Source organism: Panthera pardus, unplaced genomic scaffold, assembly GCF_024362965.1.
Source record: "Panthera pardus isolate Hobbes unplaced genomic scaffold, ASM2436296v1 HiC_scaffold_17, whole genome shotgun sequence".
In the NCBI taxonomy this organism is placed as follows: Eukaryota; Metazoa; Chordata; class Mammalia; order Carnivora; family Felidae; genus Panthera; species Panthera pardus.
This window is the reverse complement of record NW_026526732.1, coordinates 97399830-97419561: the sequence shown is the minus strand read 5'-3', so window position 1 is coordinate 97419561 and position 19732 is coordinate 97399830. Positions and strand designations below refer to the sequence as shown.

Genomic DNA, 19732 nt, shown 5'->3' with positions numbered 1-19732 from the left:
AGAAAGGCAAAATGATAAGTGAACCTTAACTTCAAGGACATCCTTTTACTCCCTTCCCCTGGCTGAGGATCTTATCACTTTTCCTTGATTAGCATTTCCTTCCATTTTGCTTTGCATTATTCATAACACAGCCCATATTTTCCCACCCCCAACACCTGGAGGGTCTAAACTAATCTCACTTCCATGGGGGAAGTTTCCTACTAGTTCTTTAAAAGAAACAAACAGGTGTTATTTTTTTTCCAAGGCTGATTCCTAATGACCTGATGAGCTGCTTATTTTAATTGCACCCAAATCACCAACCTACGTGCCTTTAATATAAAAGGGTCATTATGGCCACTCAAGCCAAGCAATTAGAACTGTTGAAGAGTGTCTGGGATTCCCAGATCCCGTGAAATACACACATTTTAGCAACTTCTGACAATTGTGCATATTAATATGAGGCAAAGGACAATGAACTGCTCTGAGGTTAAAACAATCACAATGGTGTGAATTCAGGCTATAAGTCTGCACATCTTTTAAGCGAAAGTGCCTCCCCCTATTTCCACATTGCTCATTTGGTTCAATTTGCAATTAGAGAAAGAAAGCAACAAAAAGAAAGCAACAAAAAGATGCTACTTCGTGCAGGTTTAACAGGCAAAAATATGTACACTTTCTAACTCAGATGATGGCATGTATTGTGAGAAGGAGAGACCTGTTTCGTTTTGTTTATAAAGCTCACCATCACTGTTTACTAAAGCTGACTTGTTCTCCTCAGATATTTCCTAAAAGTAACGAATGGGCCTAATTCTTATAAAAAAGCATACTCTCTTCAGAATGTCAATGCTTGCCAATCTGTAGAGTCAGATGCATACAGTCCTCACTCATTTGTCCATAATAGAGGCAGTTTGATGATTTTCAAACAGCAATAAATACTACTCAAATTTATAAAGGGTTCTGTCATAGGCCTCCATGATTTCAAAATTCAGTGACACATATTCTCAAAACTGTTACTATCAATATAGGATAACCATAAAAAATCTAACCACATCAAATCAGAACTTTTCTAAAAACTATGTTTAAACAGGGTGGTTACAAAGTCATGCCAATTACTAGACATCTGCATGCTCCCTTCCCTGTCCTTTTCAAACTAATTCTTTTCTATGTTTTCTTGGATATCTTTTTTTTTTCTTTCTTTTTTTTTTTTTTTAAGTGGGCTCCAACACGGGGCTTAAACTCACGACCCTGAGATCAAGACCTGAGCTGACATCAAAAGTCAGTTGCTTAATTGAATGAGCCACCCAGGCACTCCTAGACATCTTTCTCATCGATGTTTGGAAGCCAATATACTCTGCAACAGTGACCTGACTCACAAAGTCCCTATGCTTTTCTTGAATTCCAAAAAGCAGGTTATAACATTATATAGGAGGTAGATCTGTATACAAACAGCCTTAATGCCGGGCAAAAGGTGAAACATCTTAATAGAAATTTACTTGGAAACAAAACATTCAGTTATTTAAAATCTATTTAGCCAGGTTATTAAGAAACAAAGCATCAAATCTATAAATGTAAAAATTACCACTTCGTGTTCAAGACATACGTCCTACCCTGTCAACTTGTGGGTGTGGGTATGTTGAAGGTAGGGACCTGGAAAGGAGTAGCTGTTAATAAAACAAATTGTATGTGACTATAGGTATGTCTAAAAAGATGGGACGGAGGTCAGATCACGTCCATTGTTTTAGATGGAGAAGAGACACAGAATGGTGCTTGGTCTGTTTATGCACCTTAAAACAGTACAAAATGTGTGGCTAACATCCGAGTCTCCAGATATTTTTGCACCATCTCTTCTATACTGAAGAGACGAATTATTATTGTGAAAAGAGAAAACAAATATTTTAGTGCCAAACTGTACTCTGGTGCTAATTCCAAATATTTATAAGTGAGCAAAGTTATGAAATGACTTCAGTCATAAATTAGCTCCTTTATAAACTTGAAAATTATGAGTTTAGAAACATGTGAACAACCAGAAAATATCAATGGCATTAGCATTAGCTGTATGACTTATTGGTAGTAAGACACTAGGTCTTCCTCTCTCAGAAGGAAGACTGGAAGGATAGAGATCATATTATTTACACACTATTTCTTCCATGAGTTTTTCCTGTATTCTTTCAGAAAATCTTAAAATTTTCTATAATGACTGTGTCTCTCTCTTTCTGCCCCTCCTCCACTCACAGTCTCTCTCTCAAAAATAAATAAACATTAAAAAAAATACAAGCTCAACCTGTCATCTTGCCCTTTTTATGCTCTTATTTCACTGAACTAACCACCCACAGTCAACCTCTCAAGAAAAATCGTACTCCAAGAGTACAGAATAGTAGTCTTGCTATTTAGGGAAATCTTCAGTGCCAATTCTGAAATGTGGATATAAGTTTTGGGGAAAAGATCCAGTGTTTTCATACAGTTGAATAAACTTCACAGATAAATGCATTTATCCTCCTGTAATAATGAGGCATACAGATTGTGCCGAACTTTGAAAACTGAAGTCATGCAAATACATTCCTCAGGCATGAATGCTCTCCCTCACAAAAATTTCTAAGGCAGGCCTTCCGCTATCATTGTATTTCATCAGCTTTTGTGATTCTAGAGCATGGCCCTGAAATGAGGAGTGAGGCATTATGCCACATAAATTATAATATAGAACTATATAAATTACACTTTTACAGCAACCTTAGAAAATTAATTTTGGATGCTCCCACACAATCTGCTTGGTTTGTGGCTCTGGTGTTCAGCATGTATTAGTAAAGGCTTAGTTATGTGCCTTCCAGAGCTCTGCTCTGAAGTACCCTGCAATAGCACACTAATCCTGTCACAGAAGGTCTGCAGTAAGAGTCTGATGACTTAATGTAAATAGTCCGAGATAGTCAATAAAAGTTAATCAGAACACATATTATAAATTTCTATTTCCAGGACCCCACTCATAACCCAGAGTTTTCTGACGGAGCTGTGGTGAGGGCTGGGTGCCTACAAAACTCTCTGGAACTCTAAACTCTGCATGAGTCACAGACAGGTCAGAAACAACCCTTCCCACCGCCCCCCCCCCTTCAGTCCAGAAAAAACACCACATCGCCAACACGACTGTTTCCTTTTTAGAAAGAACACAGCCTCTCTTTGCCATTGCTGTATGTAAATGAATAGTCAGTGTGGACTTATGTGATAACTCAAAATATTTACTCACATACAGATTAGACTTAGCCAAGGCATAAAATTAGCATTAGCAATTCACATATATGTAAGCGAAAAGCACTTTGTTTGGAAAGCAGGGCTGATCTTCCCAGTGACCGATTTGGTAAGGGTATAAATCTGGGCTACAATGAGGCAGATGGCTGTTAACAATGTACAGATTAGCCTTGCCCTGCCTCGCACTCAGATGTCGAAGTAACCCAAAATCTTTTCAAATCCCTCCTTTCATTTTTGAAGCATAACAAATGAATGGAAACACTATTAATAGAAATCTTTGTTCAGGTAAAGGCTCTGAGAACAACTGGGGGAAATTTATTGCCTAGACAACAAACCGCTTGTCCCTACCTGCTGTGATCTCAGAATGGCCGCATCGATCTCCTCCACCTTTTGAGTGATGGTGTCGCTCACTAATCGGTAGCGGTCATTGTCCTCGGCCACCATTTTTTCAAGTCCTTCCCTCGCCCTCCAGGGTACCAACTCCAGTAAAGCACTGCTCACTTCGTTAAGGGAGTCCAATAAGGCTTTGCTGTCCTTAGCTTCCTTTTTCAGTTCCTGAAAACAGAATTCAGAAAAGATACAAATCTGTGGGTAATACTAGCTTAAGAGTTAGAACAGGCTTTTCCTTTAACTGTCCTCGGGGCTAACATCCTTTGCAGGTCAATTATGCCAGGCATTGGTCCCTGAGTTTCAGTTAAGTTCTAGAAACCTTTGCTATTTAGAGCTATTTTGTAAAAAGGAAAAGTGTTTCCTGAGGAGTTCCAAAGAACAATTCATTTGTCAACACGGCAAAGATTTTATCTTTGACTTTAATATAAATGTTTAAAATTCGGGAAACAAAACCAAGCAGGTTCACATGTATTATTCTTTGCTTTCTGGTAACCTCTAAGTAATCAGGTACTAGGAAAGTAAAATAAAGAGTAAAGTCCAAGCCAGAACTAAGTGACCCTCAAAATGAGTACGTAGTGGCTTTAAATCATCCCTGTTGAATCATTACAGGCTCAGTGAGCCTGACCTCCCCGGCTCCCTTCCACCACATGTGATCATACTTCAGGGATGATAAAACAGAGGCTACCTCTGAAAAGAAAACCAGCATGACAGAATACCACTTCTGCAATATAAGTAGAAAAGCTACCTCATGCTACGCATCTATCTTACATAAATATTGTTGTTCTAAGCAAATTATGTGTATCTCTGAAACAATGACTTTTTTTTTTCTTTCTGTTTTCATCATTCTGTCTCTTGTGTAATAAACTATACTCCCAACCATAAGACTCTGGAAACAAATTATAAATGCAAGGCTTTCATCTCTGGGCTCTTCGAAGTGTTACACAATTGATCTCCTGCCAATTTCTATTGGGTCCCCATCAAGGCATCCTTCAGCATATTAGTAACGACACGAGACTATCACCCTAAACGGTAACAAATGGATCCAAAATGCGTAAATAAAAGCCTACTTTTTGTCTCGCTTGGGCTTGGCTTGCTGCTTCTCCCGTCAGAACCTGAGTTTCGTATGAAAGTAATTCCACCTCCACTTTGTCCAGCCAGGTGCAGAGCTCTTCACGTGTGGAGTGCAGGCGCCTGGCAAGCTGCAGTGCCTGCTCCAAGGTCTTGGCTACATCCGTGCTTAATTTAGTAATGTCTTTGTACCTTGCTTTAATGGCTTCCAATTTATCTTGAATGATTAAAACTTCATCACCTAAAATTTCAAAGGCACGTTATATCTCAAGAAAGCAAAGAAAAGCTAGAGGGAGGGTTTCTTCAGATATTATTGTACACTGATGAGATTTTCTCAGGGAGGGGAGGGAGGAGAGACATTTTTCCAAAGATGATCTGACCCAAGAGAAGCCTTTTTCTAGGTTTTAATCCTTCCCGAGATTTCTGGCAAATCTAAACAGCTCTGAAAATGCCAATAAAAAACCGGAAAGGGCTACAGTGCCTGCAGTTATGGGAAAGCACCACCTTCACAACTAACTATATGGTGTTTTCAGACTTCAAGCACAGGAGCTAAAAACTGCTTGGGTTCCAACACTGACTTTGCCACTTGTTACCATGCACAAGATCCTTAACCTCTTTGTGTCCTTGGTTTACTCACTATTACACAGGGATGAAAGAATCTACCTCATAAAGTTGTGATAAAAATTCAACAAGTTTATAGTTGCAAAGCGTTTAGACCAGCGTCTGGCATGTGCATATGTATGTGTGCAAATGTGTGCGCACGTGTGTACGTGGTACATGTGTATGGGATGTGAATGTGTATATATTAAAAATAATAAACTTATCTGCACTATTCCAGTAGGTCCTCGCTCTCCTCTACCTCATTTTCAGACACCCACAGAAATCGCATCCTGGGCTTCAGACTCCTGGTTCAAGGTTCTAGATACTATAGGGAACCCCTCGCAACTCACAATGAATGTTACTGGCCCATACTTCAACACAGATGCTAATGGACACAGGTACAGTGAAACTTTCCTGTGGCCAAAGGAATTACTAAAGCGAATTAGTCTGTATCTGTTTTCTTAGTAAGTGTAAGCATGGAGAAATGAAGTGTGTGTATAGCCAGAGAATTTGTCACTGAACGCAAACTATCTTAAAATTTTAAAAACTGGTCTACAACCTGCGTACTCATGCAGAACAACTGCCTCCCGCAAGTGGAAAATGAATGTAACCCTGCTATGTGCTATGAGTAATACACACAACTTCCATTAGGAACTCAAGTGAGATCATGAGAAAAAAAGTGAGCTCATATCCCAAAACCCCCTTGGATCAGTCTTCAAAGAATTCTGCAGAATGAAGTCTTGGAGTGGCCTCAGAATTATAAAGGATTTTGTTTTTCTCTTATCCCTAAAATATTTAGAAAGCAATGCAACAATGCTAATTGCATGATGATCTGATTTGAAAGATTCTCACCTGTTGTTTGTTTCAGTAGTTCTAAACCATTTAGTAATGCCTGATCTACATTTTGTTTTCTGAGTAGGATGTCCTCTTGCAGAACCTAAGACACAGGTACGGTTTTTATGGTGGCGGGGGGGAAAAAATCACAGTTAGCTTTGGTTAATCTTAGAGAACTCTGTGTTTCATAGAGATTTAAGTAGACACCTCCCATTTTCAACTATTAATCCCTGTTCCCTTATTTTCGCCTCCTCTTTAAACCACCATGGCCCATGTTCATCTACCCTAATTCACACGCTCTCTCCTTTTCAGAAAACAGACTATGTGAAGATATTGGACTACCAGTTAATTATGAGTCTTCATGTACAACAATAAAATAGCAAAGGAAAGGGGGGAATCTGGCTATTGGATAAATTCAATCTCTTTTTAAAGTGACTCCATTAGAAGTAATCTGTATATATAGGCAAAGTCTTTTTTTGAGTATAGCAATTCCCCTAAATCATAAGAACATAAAACAATCCAGAAATGAGAAAGACTTAGAAAATAATGACAAGTGAAATGAAAAAACAAAATAAAATAAAACAAAATAAAATAAATAAAAATACCCGAAGTTCAGACTGCTGCTTCCATAACCCCTCAGGGCTGTAATCCTGGACTGAGAGCTTGCTCAGTTTGTCATGTACTTCATTCAGCCAATTCATCAGCTCAACTTCATCTTCCCCAAAAATCTTAGCATTACATAAGGCCTGCTGGAGGAGCTCAGACCTGCTGTGACTTTTCTCTTGAATCTCAATGTACCACACTTGAGAGGAGTCTAGTTTACTTTGCACCATATCTTTATCCTCCCTGGAGCTCAAAACCTTTAAGGATTGGCCAATGCTAACAGCCTGGTGTAAATGTTTATTGTGATTGATGATGTCATCTTCTAAGGCCTAAAATAAAGTTTAAGAAAAGAGAAACAAAAAGGATGGACAAATAAAAATGAAAACATAAATCAAATGAAAGAATGACATTTGAAATGGGCTTAGTTTACAATTATGCATAACACAACAGTACATAACTCAAATTTATGACATAAAACCACAAAGGAAATGGAAAACTGAATCTTACTAACGTGCAATGGTTATCTTACTTTGTGCTGTGCAATTTGTTCCTCAAGTTTAGACGCTTGGGTTCCTATGGGCTCACAGTTCGCCAGCTTCTTTTCTATGGTTGTAAGCCACTCATTCAATGGTTCTAGGGTTTCATGAAATTGCTGTGCTACCACTGAGATACCTTCCAACTGACGATTCCTATAAATGTGCCAAGATAAAGGTCATTTAGGGATGAAGAATGTGTGAAATAGTCAACAAACTTCTTTACTCAGGCTCCTGCATTCTAAACATTTTTTTGTGGAAAGCAACTAAGGTTAAAATTAAGATCTGTCACATTTAAAGGACATGCTAAAATAGCTATCCTATTAAATAAAATTAAAGGTGAAGCACAGGCCAATCCCAAGCAGCTAAATCTTATGAAACTCTTAAGAAATCTGGTTACAACACAATAATAGCTATGTAATAATAATAGTAATGTCATAATAACAATAGCAGCAATAATAATGACAATGATGACAATAAAAAAAAACTTATTGAACACATATGCTCTGCCAAGCCTCTGTTTTAAGTGTGTTATATATTAATTCACTTCAATCAGAGCACCAGTTACTGGGACTTACTTAATCAACTGGTCAAAATTGGATTCAAATTTTGAAGACCATCTGTAGCTCCCCCCATAGTGGAATGAATAGTGACTCCTACTAAAGTAGTGTGCCAGGTCTATTCCCTCCCAACCCCCGCCAAAAAAAAAAGTACAGTGTCAGGTATATTTCCCAAAAGCAACACTTAATATTTTATGGATTAAAATATCATGAAAAAGGATTTCTTTAGACTTTTACTTATTTGAATACACTTTTATATAGTTTGAAATGCTTTTAAAAAACACATTAGTTCTTCAGTTAAAATGGTACCACGTAACTGAAAACCTACCTTCCGCCACCCTCAGTTTTTACCTAGGGCAAGAGATTGTGCCTGTCTCTATACAGAGTACCTCAGTACCAGATCCTGGGACCAAGAGTGGTTGTCATAACTTTTTATCATGCATAATTCTTAGGGAATTGCATGATTTAATAAATTTGTTTCTATGGAGACCAAGGGAATTCTGGAAAATTGGCACATGCTACTGAATATAATTTCTGTGTATATCATAAACTACACATTTATATATCTCTTAAAACTTTCACATGAAACATATTTGATCTTTAAAAAAATGAATACAATTATTTTTGACTTCTAAATTATTACTAAAATTCTTTTTTTCCTTTTTTAAAAGTTTTATTTTAGAGACAGAGAACACACACATGTAAGCATGTAAGAGAGAGAGAGAGAGAGAGAGAGAGAGAGATCTCCAGCAGGCTCCATGCTCAGCACAGAGCCCAATGCAGGGCTCAATCCCATGACCCTGGGATCATGACCTGAGCCGAAATCAAGAATTGGACGCTCAACCAACTCAGCTACCCAGATCCTCCACATTCTTTTTTTCTGAATTCAAATATCCAATCATCTAGAATCAGTGAAAATAAACTATTTTGTGACCATATTTAGTTTACTGTGATTTAAATTGTGAGTGACTTTATTAATCAGCATATAAATCATAATATGACCACTATCCTTCTATTTAATGCCACTGTGAGGAAGGTTTAGGAAAAGAAAACCATTGTGGTAGTAAAGCAGGGATCTAGACATTAATTCATTTCATTAATTCATTTATTTTTAAAAAGTACTGAGAGTATCTCTCATGGCAGTCAGGGTACAATGTCCTGGTAATTCCGCAAATGGAATAATCTCCCAAAACGAGACGAAAGGACATGAAGCTTTTAGCCTCCTTAGGAGCATCTCATTCTACGGTCCTATAAACTATAATTAATTCTACTCCAGTATTCAAGATTAGACAAATCCTCTTCTCTTCACCATTGTAGTTCCAAAGAAGGTAGCAATTTATGGAGATAATCATTCTGTTCAGTGGTTCGTCTAGTTTTAACCCACCCAGTCTATGTGGCTGTGGTTACACTCCAGTGTAGCTACTACTCAACACAGGTCACTGTGATCCCAACATGGAGAATGAAAAAAGATGTAATCAAGAAACATGTTGAGTGCAAAAGCCCATTACATGCTTCCATAGCACTCTATATTTTTGCTCTGAAATATCACATTTGTCATTACTTTTCAATGGCTATAAAACACTGACTGTACCCTGAGGACAGAAATGATCTGTCCAGCTCACCTCTAAAGCCCAAGGCCTAGCTCTATGCCTGATGCACAGTGGGCAGGCAGTAACTGCGTTATTAATAAATAAATGAATTACTCCTGTGGGAATTATTTTTCTAAAACCAAGTGTTGAGATGTATCTGGTGACTACAAGACCTTACCAAGGGAGGAGGGAGGAGAGCGGCACCACAGCCCTTGCTACCTGTTCACATACATGATAAACATAGGAAAATGACAGTTTGAAGAAAAGCAATATCAAAATGCAAAACATCAGTAATTAAAGACTCTGCTACTTCTTCAAAAGACCGCAAGTACGTAAGTTACCGTGTTTCAGCTTTATTAAGCAATGCCTCCCATCTACTGTCCAAGAGACTCAGCTGCTTCAGAATCTTTGCTTTGTCTGCAGGTTCTGCTGTTGCAGCAATTTTTTCTCCTTCACGTTTGATTACCTCCACAGTCGATTTGCGGTCATCCAGCAATCTTTGGAGAAGCTTGACATAGAACATTAAATACCAGAAGCAAAAGGAGAGGCGGGAGGGACAAAGAAATAATTGTGTTATCGAATGGAAAACACAGTCTAAGTACTTTTGATATGTGACAAAATACATATTCTGTATAGATTCACATAAAAAGAAGTAGGATTTTAAAAATAGCTCATTTTGTTTAGTGATTCATTACTATTGTGTCAGACGCTGTGACGGGGGATTTTCATAGCAGATAAAACTAATATTGATAAGCCTGCTAAGCCATTCACTATTAATTTTTAATATAAAATAATAGGGTAGAAGGTGCTGCTTCAGTATAAGTCCACTGCACAGAAAGCGCAAAATTCCCATTACTGTAAAGAAATGGGAATACCTTAAACATTCAACAATCATCTGTCCTTTCGAGACAAGCTTAAGATATTATAAATCATTACTGTTTTCAAAACCTCTCCCCATGTTAAATCATTATAGAGAGGGAAGTTGAGACTCAGACCAACTTCACAAGCCAGTGATGCTAAATCTAGAGGCTCTGGCCTCCCTTTACTAGGTGGGACTAGCTCCTATAACCCTTCATTAGGATAGAAACTAAAAAAGAGACTTCAAGTATCATGTCCAAAATCAACGGGGAATGGAAAGTCAGAAATCCCCCAAAGCTGGCTAAATAAGACTAGTATTTCAAGATTTAGAGGCAGAAAAAAAAATGCAATTTAATTCTAAGAAGCATTTCAAAAAACTCAGAATGGAATGTTTGAAAGAAGTGGCCAGAACCCAGGATTACTTTGCTCTCACCTAATCAAAACAATTATTTCATGAGCAAGTGCTATGCATAGGCACTGGTCAAGAGCAGTGAGGAAGACACAGGTACGTAAAACGCTAAATACTTCACTGATTCCTTATTCTGACCCTGATGGATAATTAAGGATTAAAGAAATGTACAGTTACCTAGAGGTAACAAGCTAAGACAGCACCCTCTCCCTTTCACTTTGAGACCGCCAAATCAGGTGGTAAGAGGAACCAACATGTATAAAAAGAAGAGGAAGAAACGCAAACTCTCTTGACACAGGTTAGAGTCATTAGAAAATCAGCGAACCACAGGTGATTGAGGCAGTAGAGAGAACTCATTAAGTGGATTATTTCTGATAAACTTTAATAGCAAAGCCTCTAGCAATTAAGAAAGCAAAATCCACAAATAGGTCTTGTTGGTTAAACATAGTTCATTAACTTTGGGAGAATAACAAAGGTTTAAATTAAATAGCGAATGGTAGCAATTATATTGTCATATATAATATTATACATCCTTATTACTTTATTACATTCTTATTCTTTATTACTTTATTACATATTATGAATTATATTCTATTTAAAAATAATTTTTTATGTTTATGTTATGTTTCTTTAATCCTTATCTCCAAATTTATTTCTAATAGGTTAATTCCCAACATACTAGAGTCCTCAAAGAATTTTTAGAAATACTACTGAATGTCAAAATTAAATTAAGCCTCTTAATCCATTCCTTTCTTTTTAAGATTCCACACAGGAAAAACCTTACCAATGTGCTGTGTGCTAGGCCCCTCCCATGTGCCATTTCAAGTCATGGCTGACAAATTAGTACTGAAAATGTCACTAAATACGTCCTAACTGACCATCACCATCTGGAGCACAAAATGGTTTTTTTGGTATGTTATCATCCCTTCAGCAAGTGTGTCTTTCTTTCCAACTTGGTCCTGTATTAGTAGTGTCAAAAGACACAACACATTCTTTAGCATATATGAATCAAATGTTTGCTTCTTTTGTACAGGCTGAGCCACAAGAAACGGCCTGTATTTAATCTATAAAAAAAAAGGAGTGAGAAATACAGGGTGCTAGTTATGGAATGAGTAAGTCACAGGGATAAAAGGCCAGCATGGGGAATACAGTCAATAGAACTGTAAAAGCATTGTACGGTGATACACGGTACCTCCACTTTTGGGGAACATAGCATAACATATGAACTTGTTGAATCACACTGTATTCTACAGTTGAAACTAATGTTACATTGTGTGTCAACTATACTTTTTTAAAAAAAGGCAATTTCATACAGATCAATCTGCTATGTAAGGGAATGACGACATTTCCGCCCAAGTTACCTTTTCAGTGAGTGAAATCTTCCTTGACGACTCTACTGGAAACTGCATACATACCCACCCCCAGACTCCACTCCAGCACTTCCTGTCCATCCTTGCTCTGTCACTTCCTACTTCTTATCTCCCACCCCTGCTTTATTTATCACTTGCTAACTTACCACCATGTACTTACTTTGTTTACAGTCTCTCCCTCTTCCTCCCCGTCCACTAAACCTTAAACTCAGTGAGGAACTTGCATCTTTTCTGTTCAGGGATCACTGCCAGCAGCTGAAACAAAGCCTGAAACCTGGCAGATGTTCAGTATATATTTGTTGAATGACTAAAAAATAATACCTAGAGCATCAACAACCAGTCAACTAGAATATCCTATTACTACAGAGAGTCACAAGGTAAATCTTTACTCTCGTGGTTATGATGGGACATGAAACACAATACAGAAGTATCACGAACTTACTTTTTGCTCTTGTATCTGGGCCTTCACCACTTTGAACTCGGCTGATGGGGGCTTCTGGTTGGCCACAAGCTCCTCAGTGTCTGCCATCCAGCTGAGCAGGGACTCCAGGGCGTCCTGGAAGCGCCCACAGTGCAGCAGTGCCTCCTGCAGCTGGGCTGCCCGCTGAGCTACCTGCAGAGTTTCCGTTGCGACGGCTTATTTACTGGTTTCACAAAAAATGCAGTTTGCCCACCAGCCACCACTGTTCATGCTCTGCCCATCTGGTCACAAATTTTCTTTTCCAGGGCATCTGGATGCCTTGGTTGGTTAACCCTTTGACTCTTGGTCTCAACTCAGGTCATGATCTCACAGTTTGTGGGTTTGAGCCCCACAGTGGGCTCTGTGCTGAAAGCATGGAGCCTGCTTGGGGTTCTGTCTCCCTCTCCCACTGCCTCTCCCCGCTCCGTCTCTCAAAAGAGTACATAAACAAACATTAAAAAATGCTTTTTCTTTTCCTTTTCACTTAAAATCTGCCCAAAGCACTGACAGTGGCCAGGACTGTGGTGGAAAGGAGTCAAAGTTTAGCAAGTAAGCCAGGAAGAAAAGGTTACCATCCCAAACGGTAATGTAAAAGATGAAATCTTTGAGACTTTGGAAATACCCAGTACATTTATGATTAGCAATGAATAATTCAAATATTTTAAGATTACCAAAAGAAACAATGTCTTAGTCATTTTTATTATTATCCTTTGACTTCATATTTTATTTCCTACTGATGAATATTTTAAAAGACTACATTAAAAAAACTTACAGTAGAGAGAAACAGATTTTTATTTTGCTAGGAAAATTGCCTGTGAAGTATCCAATTAAATTCTGCTAGCTCCAAGTCCTACAGGCTTTTTGGACAAACCGGACCCTTTGTATTCTAGTAAATGGAGTCTCTGTGTCCTACACAGAGATATCCTATTGCCCTTCTCACAGATCTTTTCCTTCAGGACTGAAAAAGTAGTTGGCAAGATGTTTTAAGCACTATTGAATATATTTGCACCTGACACTACATTCCAATTGTGTTTGAAGAGCACTACAGTACAAATCAGACTTTAAAGAATGATAAACGTAGTTCTGAGATCTGGCCACAATTGCCTAAGATCTCAAAGCACAGAAACCTACAAGAACAAAAACCACCACCCCAGATAAGCACAGTCGTCCCCTAACAATGTCCTGATAATTTACGTCATGCAAAGGGCTGCCATTGTGTTTCAGCATGATCTCCTTAAGACACCAGAGCATTGTCTTCCAGTGTTTTCCTTCGTGGGCATTTAGAAAAAAGTGGGATCTACATCTCATAAATGAAATGCCATTTAGAGTTAATAGTCTATAGTGAGGGTGGTAAACCCTTAGTCCAGGACTGACAGAGAGAAACGGTGGCTTTCACTTGCACAGCGTGACCTATTATACAATGTAAAATTAGTTGCTGACATTTGAAAATTAGGCTTCACAGAAAAAGTGAGATTTTCAGGTTCCTTTGAAAATAAGCAGACTATTTGGCAACAGTGATCCTAGATCCCTACATGGAATGATTTGCTGGAGCTAAGTACCGGCTGTACCTTCGAAGGTGTATGTGCTCGCTCAACACAAGGTCATGAATCACGGGCCGCCTGCCATCACCCTGGCACTACTGGGCCTCTATGAAAGTCAAGTTAACGGCAGGGAGAGGTCCTATTTCATCCAGCTTGCTTGTTTCATTTATGCTGCCCACTGAAGCCCTGTGGGCATCCGAGTTTGGGCTGCCGAGTTGACAGCAATATAAAAAGGTAGCCATGTTTAGGGAAGTTTAGCTACTATAAATATGACGAGTCACAACAAATGCTAGAGAATAATAATCAACAGAAATGACAATGAAGGGAATGGAAAAATTACCTTCTTATTGAGAGTCTTCCACCGTGCGTTGACATCATCCAGGTCATGCTCCAAACCCTGGGTGCTGGTGCTTTTAGCAGCACTCTGAATAAGGCCCTGACCTAACCAGTTCACATCTTGCTGTTTAACCTGCAAAGGTTCAATCTCTTCTTTTTGGAATACCTGCAGTTGGGAGAGCAATCATTTATATAAATTACCTTATCTAACAACCACCAAATATAAACATTTGTTCAATGATCGAGTATCGGTTATCAGAGTTAAAAAGAATTTTTGTTGGCTATTCATATGTGACAGCTACCTTATGAATAACAGTAAGAAACTAAACTTAATATAAATTCATATTATCAAAACCACTCAGGAATTTTAAAGAATGATATTCTAAGTACCTTTAATCAGATTACCTATAAAACCAAGAAAAGAGTTTGTGTCCTCTCTCTACTGCTTCATTAGCATAAACCAGATATTTTCTATCATTCCAATATAACTCTAGTAAAAACAGTATGGAAAATGCAAAGGGGCAAAATGGTAAGATGGGCCCAAGATCAGTCTTCCTGGGCATGGACCCTTACAAGCTCCTCTAAGGATAACTGCTGCTAGCTGACAACTGAAGTTTGAGACTCAAACTGGGAAAGAAGATAACTGACAAGACGATGAGATGAGCCAAGAGGCCAATCTACAGCTTGCCAGAGGAGCCCAAATACAGAGTTAGGAAAAGAGAAAAGACTTAGGCAGGCATAGTAAATAGAATAGATCCTTACCCATCCAGCCCCCTCAATGCCTAGTGAGATGCCAAAGGACTTGCAAGAGTACAGAGACCTCACCCCACAGACGTGCTCACACACGTGACCAGCACAGCAACTCCAGTGACTCTATGGTCACCCCCTGCACTGCCAACCATTTTCCCATGCCCTCCCTCTGACTCTCAGTCTCATCCAACTAACAGTCCTCCAGTGCCTGTAACTGGCAAACAAATCTCATGTATTAGAGTAAAATGCAAGTTCCATGAAAGCAGAAAGTTGTCTTCCTTATAGTCATTCTATGTCCTGGACTTACCACAGTACCTAGCATGTAATATGTACCTAATAATTATTTGCCGAATGCGTGTCAGTACAGAAAAATTGTATTTACATCTCGGAGTGGATGGCATTAACTCCACAAAAGAGAATACTGATAATACGTTAACTCTTTCATAGACATACAAATGTTTAAAATACAGGACTTAAAGGATTCCATAAAGAAAAAGAGATGAATTTAACCAAAGAAGGGAAGTTTCAGCTAGATACTAAGACACGACCGAGTTTGGGGTTTGAGTCATTACACCACAGGGCACCATATAATATACCAATAGTCCAAGTAAATGAACAGTTAACAGAATATATGGAAACATTAAAAAGGCAAGTAACAAAATAATACTTAAAAAATTACAGAGGTAGTATGGAAAATAATTTTACACAGTATGGAAAATAATGGAGAGGCTACAAGAAAAACTGTCTAGACTCTGGCCTAAGGCATGGCGCACAAGATAGTTCTGTGTTATTGCATGTATGAGTAAATTTAGGAATAGCAAACAAATAAATGATCATTTCCCTTAGAAGTCTCTCTGCTAAAAGCCCGAGTTTCTTCTTGTATATAAAATCCTTATAGACAATTTCCATACTGGCTAATTGTTTCTATACAGCAGTGCTGAATATAAAAAGTCAATTACACATAACCAAAGAAATAAGAACTCCTCAAATCACTGAGGAAAAAAAAAAAGTTTTCATAATTTTGTGGCAAGGTGGTAAAAACAGAATTTGAAACTGAGATGCTACTTCTTTTCTATACTACTTTCTAAGTTAACTACTTCTAGGAACTAAGAGCTCTGGAGAGGTTTTACTACTTACAAAAAAGAAGGAGGGACAGTAAGAAAACTGCTGCATTCTTAATTCCAGGAACTTGTCTGGTATAGAAGGATTCAGGGAAAAGTTCTACATTTCCTGTCAGATAATGCTCAGGACAAAAAAACCTAAGATAACATTCTAGTAAATTGCCTTAACCCCTGATCTTGGTTTTAAAGAAATCAATTTTAAGGCTGCATATCAGAGTAGGTCTGGGTGAGTCGTAATTTTCTGAAGTGCTACAAAAAATATACTAAGGGTTAAAGAAGAAAACTACTAAGGAATCTGTATATTCCTAAGGGCTCAATTACTTCCTACAAATAGACTGCAAAATCCTTTACATTAAAAAAAAAGTACTTTTAAGCTTTTAAAATAGTATGTCATCTCACGCAAGCTGAAGGAAAGGGCAACGCTGCCTAGAGCAATGACTTCATAGGCTGGGAAGAGGAACGTTTCTGATACTGTCCAAATTCCTTATCTCTCGGTGGTAACAAATACCTATGAAGAGAGACTTTCCCCCTAATCTAACCCATAAGTACACAAACACAAAGCTTAAAATAAAATAAAATTACCTCTGAGGCAAAGTTTACCAGAAGAACTTTGTAAAAATACCAAAATAGCTGAACTTCAATCCGAGTGGGAAGAAAAAAATTACAGGCTTGACAAACAGCCTCTACTTATTACAAGGCTGCACCCTTTACTTTCTTACCTCCTTCACCACTCACAAAAAGTTAGCAGCTATAATGACTGCAAAATACAGCACAGCTTCTCTACTTCCATGTCCAGAGCTACTGACAGAATTCTGATTTTCAACACATTTTAAATGTCCTTAATTTGAGTAGCCTACTTCGCAGACCACAACAATAGAATACTGTGTGTTTGTACCTTCATGACTAGGCCTGCTCAACCTTAATAAATACAACAGAACTACCCTTAAATGGCAGAGTCTTAAACCACAATTTGTGTAAAAGCCTCATGTTCACATAAACTCACAGTGGAAGCACTCTAAATGCAGGGGAACAGCCCAGCACCTGCACAAGCAACAGTAGGAATCTAAACAGCTGGGAATAATCATTCTTAAAAAAAGGTCCCTAATTAAGTTGTTACAATGATCACCTTATCAATACCTGGCATCTTGTGGGGTATTAGGCAAACTCCCAAAATAAAAGACTGGATTTGATCATTATTAGAAACACTAGTGACCACTTTAAAAAGGAACCACAAACGCCCGGCATTGCAGTCTCACATTCCCCATTAATTACCTGAGCTGACTGAAAGCCATTACAGACTGTGTCCAATATTCCTGCCTGGGCCCTTGCTTTTCTGGAAGCTGCTTGCTTTCTTACTGGTATGAATTTCGGGGAACACTTTATTTGGACCACCTCCATCTCCCGGGAATAAAGGGGCACCTCCACTGCCTCTTTAGATGCGACGTTGGATTCTTCCGAATCATCTGGTGTCAACACGGTCACATTTTTTACTAAACTCGTGCTACCACAATCTGCATCGTTTCCCTCCACATCTGTGAGAGAGAGATGTAAATCCTCAGAATTTTCCAGAAATTTCCCACTTTGTGCCGTGATTTGGGATTCTCCCGATCCATAGGTTTTCCATTCTTCTCCAGTGTTAGAAATACACTGGCTTTCCCCATCTCCTGACATAATCAATGGATCATACTTTACAGTGCTCTCTTCTAAATCATTCTGCAGAAAGCAATTTTCACCATGGATTTCCCTTTGACCATTTGCACCTTTTGTTTCATCTAGTGGAGGAACATCATGCAAAATCATTTTGAAATTTTCATCAGGGTGGGCACTTCTACATGAAAGCAATGGGATTTTCTGCTCACTAATGGAATAAACAGAAAAAAATGGCCTGTATTGCTCTGCCATATGAATATCTTCAGCTGAAGATAAGCTTCTAATTCGTGACTGGTCTCCAGTTAAAATGCCCTGTTTTTCTTCCCTCTCTGCTGGAGGGCTACATAAACCAGAGTCATCCTCCTCCGACGTTAGAGAATTAGTACCCCATCTGCACTTGCTGGCCTTGGGAACAGCATCTGACATATCAGTAGGTTCAACAAAAGAGCTTTCACTTTTGTTTGCATAATCCATAAAATTGGCTGGGACAAACATTCGCCATGACCGTCTATGTTCTTTCTTTTCTGCATGGGACTTGGCTTTGGGTAACCCGGTGGTTCGAATGATATCACTATTTAGTTTGAGCGCATCAAAGATCATCTTTTCATCTAGTTTGTTAGCTTCACGACCTCTCAGCTCAAATACACTGGAAGAAGCAAGGGCACCGTTAGAGCATAGAGAACTAACATCCAGTGTTCTGTGACTGTAGGGTAAAGTCCGATCTGTAAAATGCCTGGAAGAGAGGCTACCCTTTGAACCAGAGTCTATCTGTTCATTCAGCCTAACAGTATCATAGATTGACCGCTGTGGGACATAACAGTCTTCGATATTTAGGTCCTCCTCTTCTTCACCTTTACCTACACATGGGGGATTCTGACGTAAACAGTCTGGTCTGCTGAGTGGCTTCCCCATTTCGTAGACAATTAAAACAAATATTGCGGCTCTTGACACAGAAAATAAGAAGTAAGGTAAAGCATCTTTCAAAAAAGTATACTTCTGGACAGCACTATGAAGTGTCGTCAGCATAAAGACACGCTCAAACAATATAGGTTGTGATATAGGAGGTGTTTAAGGTCATCAGTGCATCAGTCTTAAATGCAACTATCCTTTTACCTGGTTGTTTTTAAAATGATTCTAAAAAAAATAAAGTGCATTGAGAACAAAGAACAGAAATCTCCTTCCTCCCCCCTTCCCTTATTCCCCCAGGTTCCCTTTCACATACTCCAAAACACAGAAAACAAACACACACACTTAACAGTGGCTCAAACACTCAAAACATTCCACTGTCAGTCCATTTCCCTTTTTAGTCTAATTTTGCATCTGAGATTTCCAGGTTAAAATTTCCAAAAGAGCAAGCATTTTAACAGGCTAGGCTGAATGTTAATATCGGCAGAACTCTGGTTAACTGTAATCCACTTAAAGAAGGCTTGCAAAACTCCATCTCCTTTATAAATAAACCACGCTTCAGAAACTTAAAAGACAAACACAGGGACCATGTATTGTTCAGGTCAAGGCACAAAAACAAATCCTCAGCGAAAAATAAGTTGTCGAATGCTGTTAAGAAAGTTAAATTTTTCTTTTACTTTTTTTGGGTGTAGCTATAAATAATCTTGATTCAAAAGGCAGTTTTTCTTCCCATATTAAGCTTCTTCGAGGCTACCCAAAGGAAAAAAATAGACTTTTGGACAGCCAAGCCAGGACAATCCAGCAACCGTTTAAAGTAAACAGTTAGAAAGCATGGTGTGCTATAAACTCCCCTTTAAAAAAAAAAAAAAAAAAGAAAAAGAAAAAAGAAAGTCATTTCCAAAGAGTCTTATCTGATCTTCCTTAAGGCTTATTCCACCTGA

General features: G+C 38.5%; 1 protein-coding gene across 29 annotated transcripts in view; it reads right to left on the bottom strand.

Moving 5' to 3' along the window:
- Positions 1 to 19732, bottom strand: part of DST (dystonin) — a 491438-nt gene that overhangs the window by 65479 nt on the left and 406227 nt on the right. For 24 of the 29 annotated variants that reach the window (XM_019457466.2, XM_019457473.2, XM_019457470.2 and 21 more), the window contains 8 exons: positions 14369 to 14530; positions 12470 to 12640; positions 9732 to 9898; positions 7238 to 7397; positions 6711 to 7037; positions 6124 to 6208; positions 4671 to 4912; positions 3562 to 3768 (listed from right to left, as the gene is read on the bottom strand). In XM_019457466.2, the coding sequence (XP_019313011.2) occupies positions 3562 to 3768; positions 4671 to 4912; positions 6124 to 6208; positions 6711 to 7037; positions 7238 to 7397; positions 9732 to 9898; positions 12470 to 12640; positions 14369 to 14530 (1521 nt within the window). The remainder of the gene's footprint in view (positions 1 to 3561; positions 3769 to 4670; positions 4913 to 6123; positions 6209 to 6710; positions 7038 to 7237; positions 7398 to 9731; positions 9899 to 12469; positions 12641 to 14368; positions 14531 to 19732) is intronic. The other 5 variants (XM_019457477.2, XM_019457478.2, XM_053904788.1 and 2 more) reach the window with 1 other exon arrangement.